Source organism: Larus michahellis, chromosome 1 (genome assembly GCF_964199755.1).
Source record: "Larus michahellis chromosome 1, bLarMic1.1, whole genome shotgun sequence".
Taxonomy (NCBI): Eukaryota; Metazoa; Chordata; class Aves; order Charadriiformes; family Laridae; genus Larus; species Larus michahellis.
In genome coordinates, this window is record NC_133896.1 from 136,842,262 (window position 1) to 136,859,489 (window position 17,228).

A 17,228-nucleotide genomic window follows, 5' to 3' on the forward strand; every position below is an offset into this window, starting at 1 on the left:
TTCAGTAAGCACTGACTTTGGGTGATGGAAATGACACTGTGGAACTGTGTCATCGCATGGTCCTGGGATGATTGCTGGGGATGGGATCTACAATATCCATATTCAGAGTAGGCAACTTTTAACCAGTAAATCACCCATGGACACCAGGAAGGGTACCAGCATTATTTGGAGTTTACCAACCCTCAGCTCATACTGAGTGGTGAAGAAACACTTCAGGGCAAGTCAACCATCAGTTCCTTTTTCAGACAAGTCATATATCAACAATACATGGCAGTGTGAATCCACCGCATACCTGAATTACAAGGGGGGCAGGCCTCACGGGGGGAATTCCCCAGCCGCACTGAACAGCAGACATCATACAGGGAGGCGGGGAAAATACTACATACATACAGCCTGTCATACAACGTGCACAATTATGATCCCTTGTGATTTACATTTTATGATGCAACAAGCTTTATTGATCACTGGAGAACATTTATGGGCATGGCCACAAATCTGCCCCCTCCCCCTGCCCCAATGGCACTGCTTGATTCTCTGCAGGGGAAAAGGCAAGGAACAAACGTGAGATGCTGGTGGCAGAGCATGTGAACTGTCTCGAGAGAACACGTGGATCTTTCAAACCAGTAAAGGCAGCAAACTGTATTTTTAGGTCTGATCGCTTCGCCAGCAGGTATTTCAGAAAAGATCAGCAGACCGCTGGGAACGAGGATCAGGTGTTGTCAAGCAGGAAAAAGGACAGCTGTTAGCTCAGTCAGGAGAACCCTGTTGAGTGTAATTAAGGGTAAGGAAAGAGAAAGTAAAGCCTTCTAGATTTAAAAGGCATTCTTGGCTAAGAGACACTTGATATCTATAAAAGGAAGGGAAGAATAAGATTGTTAGAGTAGGTGATTCAGTGGACAGCTTTCAAGGACACCAAGGGATGAAGGAGGAGATTAAAACTATTTAATTGGGAGAGCATAAAAATCAGGAAATTGAGGTAATAAGGCTAGAGCCTAAAAAAAAATACATAAACTGGGCTTTGCTTATCAATAGACTCTAAATCTGACCTAATTTGATATCAATAATAGAGAAGCATGTGATCCTTAAACTCCCAGGTGTGGGGGAGGAGGCAGGTAAAGTATATGTAATGCTGTGGCCTCCTCTAGGTGTTCTATAGCAGTGACTTCTGAAGCTGACAAGTTTGTTATTGCTATACTATCTATCTTGTATAATACAATATAATACTCTACCTCTATCACCATTATATCTTTTTTTTTTTTTATTCTTGTGAACTGCTAGCTTGTATCATATTTAACCCAGGAGAACCCCAACCCTTGGAGATGGATCCTTGTTCATACTCTAGTTTCCGTTTTGTCTCAAAATACCCCAATCTGAAATTCTGATCTGCTTCTCAATGTGCCACCGTAACAGGGTGACAACTTGTATTCAGTATTTGATAGCAGGTTTTCATGTAAGATTTCAAAGCTCAGCAAAAGGTTTCTCATACTCCGCGGTGAACAGGATAAGCTTTGTCATTCAGAAGATAAATCTGAGCTATCTGTATGTACCAAAACACTAAAATGAGAACATATGTTGGAGACAGGTATGCTGTAATGAGACCATATTTTATTGAATTCCAGATTTCCACTCAGGATGTAGAAACCACAGGCACAATATTTCCTGCTCTTGTAAGTGACCGCAGATAAAACTCATAAATACCATCGAGCCTGATCCATTATGCTTTACTCTTTCACAGCAATTTTATGTAAACATACATACATCCAGAAAAGCTAGTTTTAAGCGGTGAGTCAGACACCATATCTCTAATATACGTAGGATTTAGAAGTATTCTTATTGTCATTATCGTGTCTTCTACTACACTTGCAGGATCAGAACTTCAAAGAAGAGCCTGCCAGAGGAAATTGTAGGAAATGTTTGCATTCCTGTACGATACCATCATCCAGGGGCCTGTAATGGTGAAAGCACCCTTCAGCAGATGTTTGAAAGGTCAGGCTAAGTCTTAATACACAATAGATATTCATTTCGGTTCTTCCCTTTTTAATTATTGATTATAACTCTCTCTAACCCTGGCTTGTACAGCCAATCCTTCTGGTGTCTCAGCTATGACAACTCACACCACCTGGAAACTTCTTGCAGCACTTTGTCTTTTTCCCCCTGATCTTTGTCAGCTTTCCAAACACCAATGAAACCATCCTTTCAATACCCCAATGAAACCATCCTTTCAATACCCCAATGAGGTTAAGGAGATGTTCTTTATATTTGCAACTAAAGCATGGAGCAATGAGTTCTAATTAGCACTAAGGCTTCCTTAGTCTATTTTGGCAGGATGTATTTACACTTCTCCAATCAAGGCCTCTTCACGCTTTTGAAAACATCATTAAGAAAGACTAAGTCTCCTTAGTTGAATCTCGTCTATATTAAGTGACTTACTAAATTACACAATTGTCCTTTGTAATCTGCTAGGAATTGAATCCAGGTGTCTGGAGAGTAAGAGACTCTCTTCATCTACTAGCTATACAAATAAGTTGTATTGACTTTTTTCTAACTCCTTGGAGGTTTTTCCCATGTAAATTTAGACAGTAACTTGTGTATATTTTCTTGTGCATTAAATTCAAATTACACACCTCAGTACTACGGTTGTAATACCTGAAACTGAATTTCACGCTTTTGGAATGCATTTATTTTTTCATATTCTATTCATTTTAACCCAGAAGATACTGCATTGTAATTCACACCCAATATACCTTCTAGATGAGTGTCGGATTGTGGGTTTTGTTGCCATAAATAGTTTGCTTTGTTTTTTTCCCACTTTTATTTGTATTTAAAAAATGCAAGTTCAAGCTCCCAAATATTATTCTGACAGTAACATTCGCAAAACAATCCTGTTTCATATTTACTTATTTTTGGGGTACGACTACGGTGATTTACTAACTCTGACACAAATTCTGCCTTAATTGCAAAGAGTAAGTAGGTACTACGTCAAAGCTAGGCAAAGCATCAGATACCACCAACCATAAGCAAGCTTCCCCAGTTTCTGCTACTCGCACATCAAGACGCCTTCTGCGGGGAAAGACAGGTAAGCCCTATTAACCCGATGCCTCCCTTTCAATAGGGCGACATTTTAGTGAGATTTCTTAGAAGCGAGATTAAAAAACGGCACAGCTTGTGAAGCCCACCTAATTCATATAATGACAGGTTAACAGGATTTTATACAGCACTGTCATTTCAGTGCCATATGCTACCCTTTTCCTAATGAATGTGATAAAATTTTCTGGTGCGACGCATGTTAAAACATCTGTGTGGATGCAATACGATTGCAACCACTTCTGCAAAGGTGAAATCAACCCCCACAACCGAGTCTGGTAACGGACAGTTATTAGTGGTGACTACAGTCAAGTAATGATGGCTGTGCCTAGAGGGAAAGAGGGTAAGAGGAAAGGTCTGCTGCTACAGGTGAAAGCATGATCTTGCTTTGGCCAGAGACGAAAGGAATGAAAAACAGGAGCTGCCGTCTTGAGGCAAAATATGTTCAGCCTCTTACCTCTCACGGGGAGGACAATCCAACTCTGAGCTTCGCAGGATCTGAAAATCAGAATCCCCCGCATCTCCCAGAGATTAACTGGTATGTTTCTCTTCCCCATGGAGACAATTTCCAGATGATTTTCTTGCCCTGAAGTCTGTTCTTGCATAGTAGCTCCTATTAAAATCCTGATGCAGCTTTCTCCTTTATAAAATTTAAATGTGTGGTGTGATAATACTCAACCCCCTGAACAATGAAACGGCATACTTCTGGCTACCCTCCCTACTTCAGTGCCTGAGAAAAGGTCAGATTTCTATTGTTTGCAGCCCTCTTGTATGCTAGTGCATAAGATCTTTGTCCTTGTTTTTTCTGGATTTGTAGGACGCATACAGGGAAGGACAAAAGATGACCAACATACAAAATTTAGAGATGCTAACTAAAATGTGACACTCTTCTTATAAAAAGTTTTCAATTCAAAGAAGTCATTCAGAATAGGTACTTATGGCAGGAAAGGACTAGACAACTATGAGAGGAAAAGAGGAGATCATGGAATTTTTTATTTAGAGGAAGTCAGTCTTATATAAAGAGGGATTGCTTGAACTATGTTAAATGCAAGCTTGGGCTTAGGGTTTTTTCCTTTTGTGGCCGCCACCTTTCAGCTGCTCAGGTTCTTCTCCCTAATGGCACATCTTGGATGTATGTACCTGACTGTGTAGTTGATGTAGGTACAAATGCATGAGCTCTGATAACGTAAAGCGAATTATCCCTGTGAGAGAATAGAAACTGATGTTTCCAGAGGGATGTAAGGAAACTGTTGTTTTCATCATGGATTTTTACATGAACTCAATGATTTTTTACAAAGTCCTGATTTGTGTGTCAAACACATAATGTAGGACCCCTGTGAATATGAGTTTTCTATTCAACATTCCAGCAGCCAGTTTGAGACCGAAGTGACCTGGTGCTGATCAGACTACAAAAAAAATTATTCCCTGCTATCAACATTATACTATTAAGCACAAAAGCTGCCAAGCACTACTGAATTATCTGTTTTCTATTACCTTGTTCTAAATTTCATAACAATAACTGGACGATTTTGCAAATTGCCCCCGTTTTGAAGGAAGCAGTCCTGACCTCTCTTCAACCTTTAACTCAAACTTTGATAGGGTTGGTCGGTGGGGGTTTTTTTTTGAGGACGACAGAAGGTAAAAAGGGTAGGATTAGTTTTGAGGTAGACCTATTCCCCAGTCTAACTCACCACGTGGCAGCACCAGCAATTGCACCACTTCAAAAGAGAGGCTGATGCAAGGGCTAAATTGAACAGCAGAGAGCAAGGGGAGGGCACAGCTGCTTCTCCTGGCAGTGGTGATGGCTTCAAGGGATCATTCAACTATGACCTTTTACTCCAGATATGGAAGTCTCTGAAGTACCAGCTGAAGTCTGATTCATTATGAGCAACTGCCTATCCACTCCTTTGTACCTCTTTGTAGATAGATATTTATGCTTACATGAGTATAAAGTGGGATCAAAAACGCTACCAAGCAGAAACAGAAGTAGCCTGTGCTCATCACAGTAGTGTGTGCATGCACACACACATTTTTAATTACTAGCACTCTTGCCATTCCTCCCACCCCCAAAAAAACCTCCAAATGTTTAAAGAATGTTAACTTTTACCAAGGATGGAACCAAGTATGTGACCTGTAAAAACCTAGAAATGCTTCTGGACAGTGGGGGCTGTTGAAAACAACGTGTCCTTCTCAAACACAGTTCTGAAACATTTGGCTTTGGCAGCGAGATGTCTGACACCAGTACCCATCTTCAGTTGCTGATCTAATGTTTCAAGGATTCTTCTACATCAGCCAAGCCATCCGACGTTGCTAACGGACGGGTGTTTATTACAGTGCTTAACGTTTTAAGAGAACTATGTAAGACCACATACGTTTGTGGATCTCAGTTTAAGTCAGCTGTTTGTGTACTAGCTAACAGCTGAGGATAAAAAGTAAAATAAGGGCTGTTTTCAGAACCTGTGGGGTTTTTTTGACAGCTTTATGTTCGCGTCTCTTGGCCTGCAGAAGTATGACTTTCCCGCTTCAAGGCAACTCTTACTCATGCAAGCCCAACCACTACTTAAATGGCATTGCTATAAAAACAAATTCCTGCATCTTAATTCCTTTCCCTCTTTGCCTAATGATATCCCGCACGACACTCCGTCTTCCACCCCATCCTCACTTGCCGCCCAACTTCTCCACCCGCTCTTCTGTTGATGTGAACAAACTTCTTCATCTCTCCCATTCCCCCCCCCGCGTCTGCCACCACCTCATCTGCCTGAGCAGCGGCAGCCCTGGGCCCTGTTCGACCTTCACAACGTGTTTCTAACAGCCCCCCTCTCCCCTGGGTCTGGGCCTGACCGAACCCGGCCGCCCCTCTCCCCTGGGTCTGGCCTGACCGAACCCCGCCACGGCAGCGCCGAGGGGGAAACCCCCCTCACGCAGCCGCTTCAGCCCAGCCGGCCTGCCCGCTGGGCAAAAACCGACAGAGGCCGCACGGTACGGACGGGCCTCACGCCCCGGGAGCCCCCACACCGGCCCAGCCGCCCGCCGGCCAGGGGCGACAGCGTGGCCGCACCCGCCACTGACCCGCTCCTGCCCGGACCTCCCGCAGCGCCGCGCTCCCGCCTCTCCTCCGCGGCGCGGCTCGCTTGGGCCCGGCGGGCCGCCCCCCCCCGCCACCTGCGGGCGGCGAGGGCCGGGGCGGCGGGCCCGCCCGGCGGTGGGGCGCGCAGGCGCCGTTGGCCGGGCAGGTAGGGGCCGGGCGCCATGTTGTGAGCGGAAGCCGGGCCCGAGCGGCGGGCCGGGGGGAGGGTGGAAGCGCGGCTCCGCCTGGCAGCGGGGAGGGGGCGGGACGAGCGGGCGGACGGACGGCGGCAGCAGCAGCGGGCAGTAGTCGCCGCAGGAGCTACCGCTGTTGCTGCTAGAGCCAGCCGGGGTGTCCCGCGCCCTCCGGGAGGGCTCGTTGCCTGCCTCGCCGCCCCCGCCTCGCCGCCGGGGTGCGGGAAAGCGGAGCGCGGAGGCTGCGGGAGCCGGGCGGGGAAGATGCCCCTGGCGCAGCTGGCGGACCCTTGGCAGAAGATGGCTGTGGAGAGCACGGCCGAGAGCAGCACCGAGGTACGGGGCGGGCGGCCGTGGTGGTGTTGTGGGGAAAGTTGTGAGGAGGGAACGGCACTCGCACTGCCGCCGCCGGTCAGGGGACGGACAGAGTTTCCCCTCGCGGGCGCTCGGGGGGGACAGCGCCGAGGCTGCGGGGCTGGAGGGGCAGCGGCCCGGGTTGGGGGGGGACGGGGCGCGGAGTCCCCGGGCCGGCCGGTGGGGCGGGCAGCCGGCGCGGGGAGGGGGGGGGGTGAGTGCTGGCGCTGCCGCCTGGCCGGCCCCTGCGCGCCGCTTCCTCTGCGGGGCACTGACTCACGGCCGGGACCGGCCGGGTCTTCCCCGCGCCGGGGCTCGGGGCGTGTTTCACGGGACTGGGCTGGCTCCCTCCCCTTCCGCCCCCCTTTTCCCCGGGTGGGAGTAACCTGCTTCTGCGGCGGCGGCCGACTCGGGCGCTTTTGTTCCAGCGCGGTGTCTGGTTACTGTCACGGCGAGTTTCCCTTCCCGGGGCGGCCCCGCCGCCTCCGCAAGCGCGGCCTGGGGAGGGGAGGGGGCGAACAGGGGCCTGCCCTCACCTTGCCCGGTGCCCTCGCCTTGCCGCTGCTCCCCCTGCGGCGGCAGAGGGACCGTCCCCGCCCGGGTGCCGCTGCCCCCTTATCTAGGCAGGATGGGGTTGTCTCCGCAGTTTCGCAAGCGTTTGGGAAACCGCAGGGACGTTTCGCATGGGTGAAGCTTTGTGCTTGGCGGCGCTGATGGGAACATCCCCGAGATGCCGCGCAGTCTGGTTTTCCCGCTGTCGGTAGCGGGGAGTTCGCCTTGTGCTCGCCGTCCTGGGAGGCGGGACGGGTATCGGCTTTCCTACGCTGAGATAATGAGAGCGGCTGGAAATTAGATTCACCGAGGCCATAGGTGGCTTCGGTTATTTTCATTTTTTTTCCTAGGGTGGTACTACTCTGTTGGTTTGGATCTGTGTAAACACTACACCTACACAGCCAGTCGTGCTTGCTCCGCGATTGCCTAGTAGCCCACCATGCATGTGCTACTTTGCGACCAGGCTCCCATCTGAAAAGGAAGAGCTGCCTCTGACAGTGCAGCTTCTACCTGAATCTGCTCCAGCTGATATGCAGCCAGGCTGCTTCAAGTGATGCTGATCTTGAACGGTATGGACTCGGGCCAGCTCACAACAATTAGTGGCAAGGTTAGGACTTAGTCCTGAGTGAGCGGACCAAAGAGAGAGAGAGACCAATGCAAAGTTTCCGCAGTATCAGAAGTATTTGTCCTCTTATGTTTGTTTTGTCTTCTTTCTGCTTGAAGTGACTGCATCTCTGGGAGTAAGAAGAATCTGCAGTTCTGATCTGACAGGCAGACCTGTCTTTTAAATTCTTGCCAGTTACTGTAGTTACTTTTAAATTCTTGCCAGTTATTCACTGACTTCTGAAGTGATCTTAGATGATTTATGTTCTGGGGTTTTTTTAATGATGAGTAACTACAATAGTAGTGTGATGCTTGGGGGCAGGGGAGAAGGTGGTAGGGGAGATGTTTCTGCAAGACCACTTAGACTAAGGTTTAGAGAAAAGATCTTAACTGTTACTTTAGTCTTCCATGCTCACTGCATGTAGTCTACATAACTTCAATAATGGTTTATATGCTGGAAAGGTAGCAAAATAGATTATGTTATTTGAAATGTATGTAGGTGTATGATTTTGTTACTTGTTTTAGTGTATTTCGGACATGACTTATTTTTAAACTGCTGCCATGAACTCCTTGAAACAAGTGTATTTCAGCTCTTCCTAAGAAAAATTATTAAACACATTGACATGAGTCAACAGCAGTTTATCACCAAAAATTTTTCTAGGACCACTAACAAAACATGCAACGGCAATGAATTGACAGGTTTGCTCTCTAAGGCCCTAGTCTAGAATAAACACTCTGTTCTTGAAAAGACCAGACTGCACCTGTAAAAGCTTCTCAGATGACCCTCAAAAGGAAAAAGGTAGACTTAGAAAGGTTGCTTACCTGAAATGAGTCTTTAAGAAAGGTTTCAGTAAAAATTGATAAGTTTCAGTCAAATACATAAACAAATTACCTAAATACATAACTTATGTTTTCAGTTTGCATAAGTTGTGTTTATCTGTAGCATAGCAATATCTTAATTACAGACCCTATCCTGCAAAAGTGTCCTTGGGCAAAAATATTTTTTACGTCCACCTTGTGATTTCAGTCATAGTTTGATAGTAATGATGTCTTTAGCTGTAATACTGAGTGAGGTAAAGAGTTCCCGCTAACCTCTCAGATTTGCTGACACAGTTTGTGTAACACTGTGTTATCTGCATGGAATTACAAATTATTGAGCTTTAAAACTTGGCTCAGACACTTTCCTTGTCTTAACAACTCTGTGAGTTGTATTAATTTTTTTTTTATTTGTTTCCCAGTGCAGTCCTGTATTGGTTTTCTACTGGTACCACCGAGGAGGTGATTTGCTGTGGTGTGTGAGCAAATCCTAGTAGGAGGAATAGAATGTCTTTAACTAGCATTACTTTGGAAGACAGTATAGTTAACCATCAACAGCTGCTGTAACAGGACAGCAGATCTGTAGAAAGAACGTGGTCCTTTTTAAGAAATAATGCAAGCAAATTTCTTCAGATAAAATATGGATTTATAGTTTTCAGAGATCAGTTGCAGGACTTCCGTTTCTGCAGGTACAAATAGGTCAGTGATCTATGTTGCATCTCTGACAGCTTTTTCAATGTGTGAAGTTGTTAGACAAATTATATTAAAAATAGCATATATAGTGTAATGTGTGGTTTTGTTTTATTTTTAAAGTTTTATCTTTTAAATCACAACACCTTTAAAGCCTGTGGAATGATGCTGTCTGTTATTGACTCAGGATCTGCTCAAGATTTATAACAAGTATAGGTTTGTTTTTCATGGTGAGAATGTGCTTGTTATTTCAAGTCATCTGCTTTCAAGCAAATTAAGTATTGATGATTTGATGTTTTTTTTGAATGCCTGAATAACTAGCCTGATGCTTTGATCTGTATATCCAGCTTGGCCTATTAGTGTTGACTGGAGGAGAATGAATACAGTTATGGCAGCCAAATTTTGGACACCAGTACACTGAAGGAGCTGGCCATCATAAGGAGATGCCATTTGCTAGACTTTCTGGGAAGCATTTGTGCATTCTATCTTTAGGAATTTTAATTTAGGTGCTCTAAATTGGCTGTGGAGAAAGTTCAGTTTTTTCCACTGCTCTTCACCGGGGATTTATGATCACTTATTTAGGTATCTGAATAGATAGTATGAATCTTCTTTCGCAGAATTCCTTGTTTTATCTTCTGTATCCAGAATTATTTGAACCTTACATGAGACAAGGGGTGCTAGCATTTAACGGTCATGCCGATGCTTTAAAGAATCTGGTGTAATGTAATTTTTGCTTTGTAATTCCATTCTGATGTCAGTGTGACATTCTCTGTGTCAATGTATACTTCTGGTGTGGAATCTGAAATTCGTCAGATGTCTTGCCATCTGAAGCCGTTAGCTGTGGTTGCAATTGTCTCTTTACATTCTGTACTAGTCTGTGTAATCAGTGTTGTACTTATGCTCCACAGGAACAAAGGCTATAGTTACAGTCATTTCTTGTATAGCCAACACAGGTAAACAATTCAAAGCTGAAGTGGAATCACCTAAAAGGACTGGTCTGTGTAGATTTTAAAGACTACCCATCATCTCTCTGATATAGGCAGAATTCTCTGCAGCACTCTGCTATCACTTGTAGTACATACCTGTGGTCAATACAGTGCATTCTGAAGTCTGGGTGTTTTTGCAGATTTGTGGCGTGGCATTTTGTTACCCTTCAAAGTGGCAATTGGCAATTTAATCCTCATCTAAATAAGTAGTATACCCTGTATTCCACAAACTACTGTGATAGAGACAGATAGCAGGTGTTATATATATGTAAATACTGTCTTGAGAAACACATCATCTGTGTGAAAGATGTTTAAGTATGTGGGGTTTTTTTCTTCACCTTTTCAGATCCTTAATGGTACAATTTTACCTGTACTGTTGTTTAATTAATGCATTCCTACTATGTGATATAGTACTGATGTCCTGCTGTCGTCTGGGTGTGGGGCAGGAGGGGGCAGGCACTTTACTCTGCTGAATTCAGTACCTTCCTGCAGTATTGTGTGCACTTCACAGCTCTTGGTTTCCTCGTAGGTGTTGAGTTTGACCATTTGAATTGTTCCATTATGGTTTTTTTATGATCTTGGCAGTTCTTAGCTTGTAATTGTTTTGTTTGTTACAGTGTACGTAATGTTTCTCACCAGGGCTGGGACATCTAACACAAAGTAGATGTAAGCAGACTGACAACATGTCTGTTGTCTTTGAATTCATTGTGATCTGTCACACTAACAGTACTGGTTCGTCATTTGAAATGCTCGACTTAGATTCACACTGATTACATAAACTAAGGTGGGCGTTCAATTATTTCTGCACATCAAAAATGTTAGCTTTATAAGTTGATTGATCTTGGGAGTTGTCAGATTTATAAGCTTTAAGGACTCATTCAAGATATCAGTTTTGGGGTTGTGTTTTTTGTGGCCTTTGGGCTTGGTTTTTTTTTTTTTGCCTTTTTCCTTTTTTTTTTTTTTTAAATCATAGGGTATTCCAGTAATGGAAATCTTAAGCAGTTTTTCAGACAAGATTAAAACATTGCAATTGCTTTTTCAACCTTGGTGACTTCCAAGAGGGGAATAATTTAATCAGTAAAACTGTAGAAGTTAGAATCTCTTCGTGGAGTTTTACTGTGAGTATTGTGCAATGCGCTTGCATGCATGGTACTGTGCTACCTATTCTCTCCTTATTCTCTGAAATAAGATTAGATGCCTCACCCATTGGATATCGGGGCGGGGGGGTGGGGGGGAAATGCTGTGTAACAGATGGGAGAATGAGGCTCCATCTAGCATAATTCATGGGGTCTGTTCTAGAGCTAGGAGATGAACTCTGGTTTCCAGGGACCTACTACAGTGGCTCAACCACAATGTTACTGCTGGCTCATTCTTATCAGTAACAGTTACCATATGTTGCCTTTGATGCAAGGAACCCCCTGTGGTACGCTTAAAGCTCCACTTAACTCTTTTTGGAGGAAATGTGCTGCTTTTTTTATTATTATTATTATTTATTGAGTGAAGCAGTTCAGTTGTGTAAAAAGTAGTATGTGTCTTCTAAATACATTATTATTGTCTAGGTCTGTTTTCTGACACAATTTCTAAGGTTAAATTAAACTAATTAACTTTTCATTTAACATTTAATTTAAATCATTAATTTATTGGAACACTTCATGTTCAAGTTTAAGAGATGTGAAGTAATGGTTTGTTGAGATTTTAAATGTCTAGCAAAACATAGCTTTGAAAAGTAAAATCTTCTTTGTCCTGTAGGCTTAAAATGTGGTGGTTTCAGGATGTAAACAGATCGTGATGAATATTATTTCTATTATTCCTTACATTACATGATCACCAGAATTACTTACTGTTAAACTTGGACTTGCATGTTAGAATATTTTTTTTTCATTTAATGGGGAGTCTTTCTCCTCCTGTCTTCCAGCAGTTGGCATTTGTTGTATAGTCACCTTGTCAATCCTGAATTTTAGGAAATAGTGAAGTTGTTCCATAGCTTAGTTTCTCTTTTAGTAGAATTTATTAAAACAGCTAAATGACAAAATGAGCATAAACAAGTAATGTTTTAGTTGACTTCAATATTAAATTTAAACCTTTGTAATTTATCATGGGAAGAGATTCTAAGAAACTGGTGTCTGCGTTGTAAGGAGTTGCAGCACGCAGCCTTGCTGTGCTGGTTGGCTGCCCCCTGACTCATGGGGTAAGGAGCTGGCATGTGCTGCCATGTCTGTATCCCAGGTCCCTTTGGAAGGAGCCCAGGCAGGCGTGGGGCACTTCAGTGGGCCTGGGATTGCAGGAGGTGGTGAAGCTGAAGCATACCTGCCTTCTTGTGCAAATACAGTCCTGGTGATAAGATTTGTATACTATCAGGTGCTAGAGTCACCCTTAGGATAAAGTGTGTGAGCAGAGGAGGAATTTCTTTTATTTTCATATGTGCAGCAATGGTTGGATATATTGAAGTAAGTGATTTCTACAAGTGGATTTCTTCCTCTTTGGGGCAGATGAACAGAGAATAGAGTGTGGGTTTTGTTCTGGTTTGATGTGTTAAGTGTAATAATTTACCACCCATACAGGTAGGGAACTAGATGAAGATTTCACTTCCCTGTCCTTTTTTTTTTTTTCCTGAACAAATGAACATACATGATTTGGAGCTTGTTTTAGCTACATAAAGTGGTTGGCTTGGACAAAGATTTTATAATACTGTATGTCTGGCATCTTGGATAATGCCATGGCACTTGTCTGACTTCAAGCTGAGTTAATTCAGAGAATTAAACTCACTGGGAGCTGCAAACTTTTTTTTTTTTTTTAGTTTCCTTTTCTGACATGACTTGGCACAGGGCTGGACGCATGCCAATGCCAAGGAAGGCATTGCAGTGGAGGAAAGGGGTCTGCTTTTCTGTATTGTTAAACTATACTCTTGAGTCATATTAGATAAGAAGGCGGTAGTGTAAAATAGATAGGGTTTACGAAATCACATAGTTAAAGTTGCCCAAGTATCCTGACTTAAGGAAGTTTGGCTTTATATCTAAATGATCTGCATGTTAATGGCTTGTATCTGAGGCTGATTGTCTACAGAGAGGCAAGTCTCAATGTCCTGCTGTTTCTTTTAATACTCAGCAAAGGAAGAAGTCAGTCACCTTAGTCAATAAAGTTTAGAATAAATTATGTGGAATTAATAGAACATGAAGTAAGAATTTTTTTATAAAAGAAATAATTGCAGTAATTTTTTTTCATAAAAATAAAGACTCATATCTTTAGGTTTTTGTTTGATTTAAAAAAAAACTAAGGAGTTTTTAAAACTTGTGTGTACTGTTTTTAACATAGTATATGCAAAATGTATTGAATATATGCTATGAGAGAACAGCTAAAGAGGTCTAAGATGATAGCTCACTTCTGCTACTTACATATAATAAGTTTTAATCAGGTCAGGATTTAGGTAAGTGCTTTGGATCTGTGTGACTTCACAGCTCAGGAGTTTGGGCACAAGTCATTAATTCATATCCTATTAAAGCCTTATATTTTAGTTAAGCACTGGAATAGATTGTGAAAACTCCATTACTGAAGGTTTAAGAAGGGGTTAGACATCAATGTCTTGTGAGCAATGTTGTAGGAATAGCTGATCATGCCTTGGTGCACTGAGATAGATTGAATGACCTCTCAAGGTCCTATCAGTCTATTTTCAACTATTTTTCTGCGGACCCACAAATTTTTTCTCAGGGTAGCTCATTGCTGCTTAGAATAGCAAGTTTGAGTGTGTACAGTTTGAAAGGCTCTTGCTGAACGTAGTTCCACACAGTGCCTTGTGTTGCTAACAGCAAATTTGTTATGAATGTTTCAGTGGTAAACTGTTCTGTGCTGCTTTGAAACAAGCCAGAAGCGTTGTTACAGCTTTACTCAATTGAAGCATCACATGGTTCTTAAACTTTATCTGTCAGTTGAGAGTCCCTTGAGTGTAAGTGCTCAGATCTATATATGGCCAGTGTTTTAATGACTAAATAATAGAAAATACTGAAAGGTCTTGTGCATTTTGAAATACTTATTTTTGGTATTCTAAACTTTCTTTCAGAAGGCTTAAAGGGGGAAACCAAGTTTTTTAATAATGCTGTAACTGTGTCTAAAAGTTGTTGGGTAAGTCTGGAAGTTTTGGTAGCCAAAACCTAGGAATTACCTGGGAGAAACTTCAGACTTATCCAGGTAATTTATTTAAATTATAATTCCAAAGCATAGTTAAATCATTGCCTATGTTACTCATTGGCATGTTAAAACTTCTGGATAATGATTTTTAAATGGTGTGATTCAGACGTTTTATCTTGTCTGCTTATTTGTGTACCCAAAACATTGTCTTCCACTGATACACAGTTTATAATTCTTGATTTGTCCAATTGTTAAGTCTAAGAATATAACACTTTTTTTTAATTATGTCTTAATTGGGGGGGCTATAGTTCTGCTAAAAGGCACCAATCACATGAAAAAGTCAATAGTTATATAATATACTGAACTCTGTTAATAGTGTAAAGACTGTTTACTAACTTTTATGCTCAAGCCTAGTATTAATAATTAGGAAATCTTGAGGTTAATGGAGGAAGAATTATGCCAAAAGCTATAACTGGTATCAGTTTCATAAGGGGTTTTAAAATAACTGACGAACATAGTCGGGGGAAAAAAAAAGTTAAAATATTTGGCAGAGAGGCTACTTAAACATCCCAAAATAGTCTAGCAATAGTCTAAATACAAAACAGAGATGTTTTGGGGCTGGCAGAAGATATTTAGTGGTGTCTAATATCGAAGAAGCTTTGGGGACAAAATTATGTCCTTCAGAAAAAAATTCTATTAAACTGTAGGAAGGGACTAAAGTTCAGCAAGGTAAGTCTAAATTAGCAGAACTTTGTTTGCAAACAGAATGTGAGAATGGAGAGACTAAATCTAAAAACTTAAGCGTATACAATCTGTAATAGTATTGATGAAACAAGACCAGGTTTGAGCAACCTGGTCTAGTGGGAGGTGTCCCTGCTCATGGCAGCGGGGTTGGAACTAGATGATCTTTAAGGCCCCTTCCAACTCTAACCATTCTATGATACTAATGGTGAAAAATAAGAAAAAAATGAGTACTACAGGAAACATTATGATTTGTCCACTTAATATTTCAATTAATATGGTTTGGATACCTGTAAAAAAAGCTGTGTGATGGGTACGATGAGTACCTGACATTATTATAGAATAAGATATTCTGTACCAAATTGGTAAGTTCAAATTGCTATTATGGATGCTAGATGGTGTATTTTACATATAAGATTACCCATGTGGGTCCAGTGCTAATCAGAAGGATAGATGGGAATAGCATTAGGTTTATTGTGCAGATGCCCAAGGTAGTACAATTTTGCCAGACTTCTCAGATGATTGGATCTCTTTCAGTAAATGTTGGAACAAAAATAAAATAAATAAATAAAGTGACATTAAGACTGTAGATCGATATGTAGTTGTAGTGTGTAGAGTGCAGGATATTCCCTGCTTCACAAAAAGTAGTTAAATGATTGTGGGTGGGATGTGGGCTACATTTCTTGATGTACTTCTTTCTTACAAAGGATTTAGTATGATTATATTTTCTCAATACCAATACCCTGACATACACCATTACCTACTACCTCACGGTCCCTTTCAGTGCAGTTATTTATGAGTGTGCATTACTGGTCAAGAAGTGAAATAATCTGAATTTAAAAAAAAAAAAAGCTGCCTTTCAACTGTCTTTTTGCCAGGAAAATCAAGTACTTGATTATATCCTTAGAGTTCAGAGGGTTTAAACCTGTAATTTTTGATTGCTAGAAATATTGATGGTTGATTTCCTGTTTTGCAGTTGATTGACTTTTGTGCAAGAGGTTCTGTCAGTTTATATTCATGTATCAGCTGCCTGATGCAGATTCCCTGATGTTTCTCTTCTTTGTGCTTAGTTAGGGAAGCTATAGGATCTCTTTTGTCTTCCTGTCCGTTTGTCTTCAGGAAAACTGCTGAAACCCAGCTGTGTTTAAGTACTCGTTTCTGCCAATTTAGTGAAATGTGGCAATAGGTTTAAAAGCTTTTGGGAGTGAAAGTTATAGCTAACTTAACATCACTGCTTCCACTAGAAAACAATAGGAAATGGAATTTGAGTGAATTGGAAAAGTGTTTTGTAGGTTACCTTTATAAGGAACACGCACCCTCCTTTCTTGGCGTAAATTGATTGCTAGTGTGTGTGTTTAGGTGTAAGCAGAACCTTTCGTGGACCTTTTCTGTTATTTTTCTTACAGTTCTCTTGTGCTGTCATCTGAAATATGTTCTACTTTTGGAGCCAGAGTACTGGAAATAACCAGATCTTTGATCTATTCTGCTTGCTTAGTGTCCCACTATAGGAGGAACGCAGCTGAAGAACAATAAAAGCCTCTGTCTTTTGAATTAGATCAATCTGTACATGCGAAAGATATATTCAGCCTTCTCTTATTCTGTATTAATCAGACTATTATATCTAGTCCCAATCTGTTATGTCATTGAGACATGTCCTTAATTCTAGTTAAATACTAGAGTGGGTCTACACCCGGCAAAATGGAACCTATTTCATTCGTTCACCTCTTAAGCATGCTGCTGACCTCTGCGCTCCACAGTGGTTTAAATATTGCCACTTCCGATAGGAACCTTTTGGCTTTACATTTTAACTCATAAGGAAGGCAGTACGCTTTGTAGAGCTTCTGAACACACAGCTGCTTTCTATTTAATAGTATCACATACCAGCAAACCATAAATCATATGTACATATTCTTCTTTACCTTACATGGCTCAGGCTGTTCTGAGAAAAACTGGTTCTACCATCCAGTGATTCCTTTAGCATAATCATTGCTTGGGTAGACCTATTTAAAAAGATCCTGT

At 42.1% G+C, this 17,228-nt stretch overlaps 1 protein-coding gene and 1 long non-coding RNA gene across 3 annotated transcripts in view; one reads left to right on the forward strand and one right to left on the reverse strand.

Moving 5' to 3' along the window:
• Nucleotides 1-7,320, reverse strand: part of LOC141750310 (uncharacterized) — a 35,493-nt gene extending 28,173 nt beyond the window's left edge. The window contains exon 1 of the long non-coding RNA XR_012589635.1: nucleotides 7,086-7,320. This is a non-coding gene — a long non-coding RNA (uncharacterized LOC141750310). The remainder of the gene's footprint in view (nucleotides 1-7,085) is intronic.
• RPS6KA3 (ribosomal protein S6 kinase A3) overlaps nucleotides 6,366-17,228 on the forward strand; it is an 80,134-nt gene continuing 69,271 nt past the window's right edge. For both annotated transcript variants that reach the window (XM_074605181.1, XM_074605188.1), the window contains exon 1: nucleotides 6,366-6,681. In XM_074605181.1, the coding sequence (XP_074461282.1) occupies nucleotides 6,610-6,681 (72 nt within the window). In that variant the 5' untranslated portion in view covers nucleotides 6,366-6,609. The remainder of the gene's footprint in view (nucleotides 6,682-17,228) is intronic.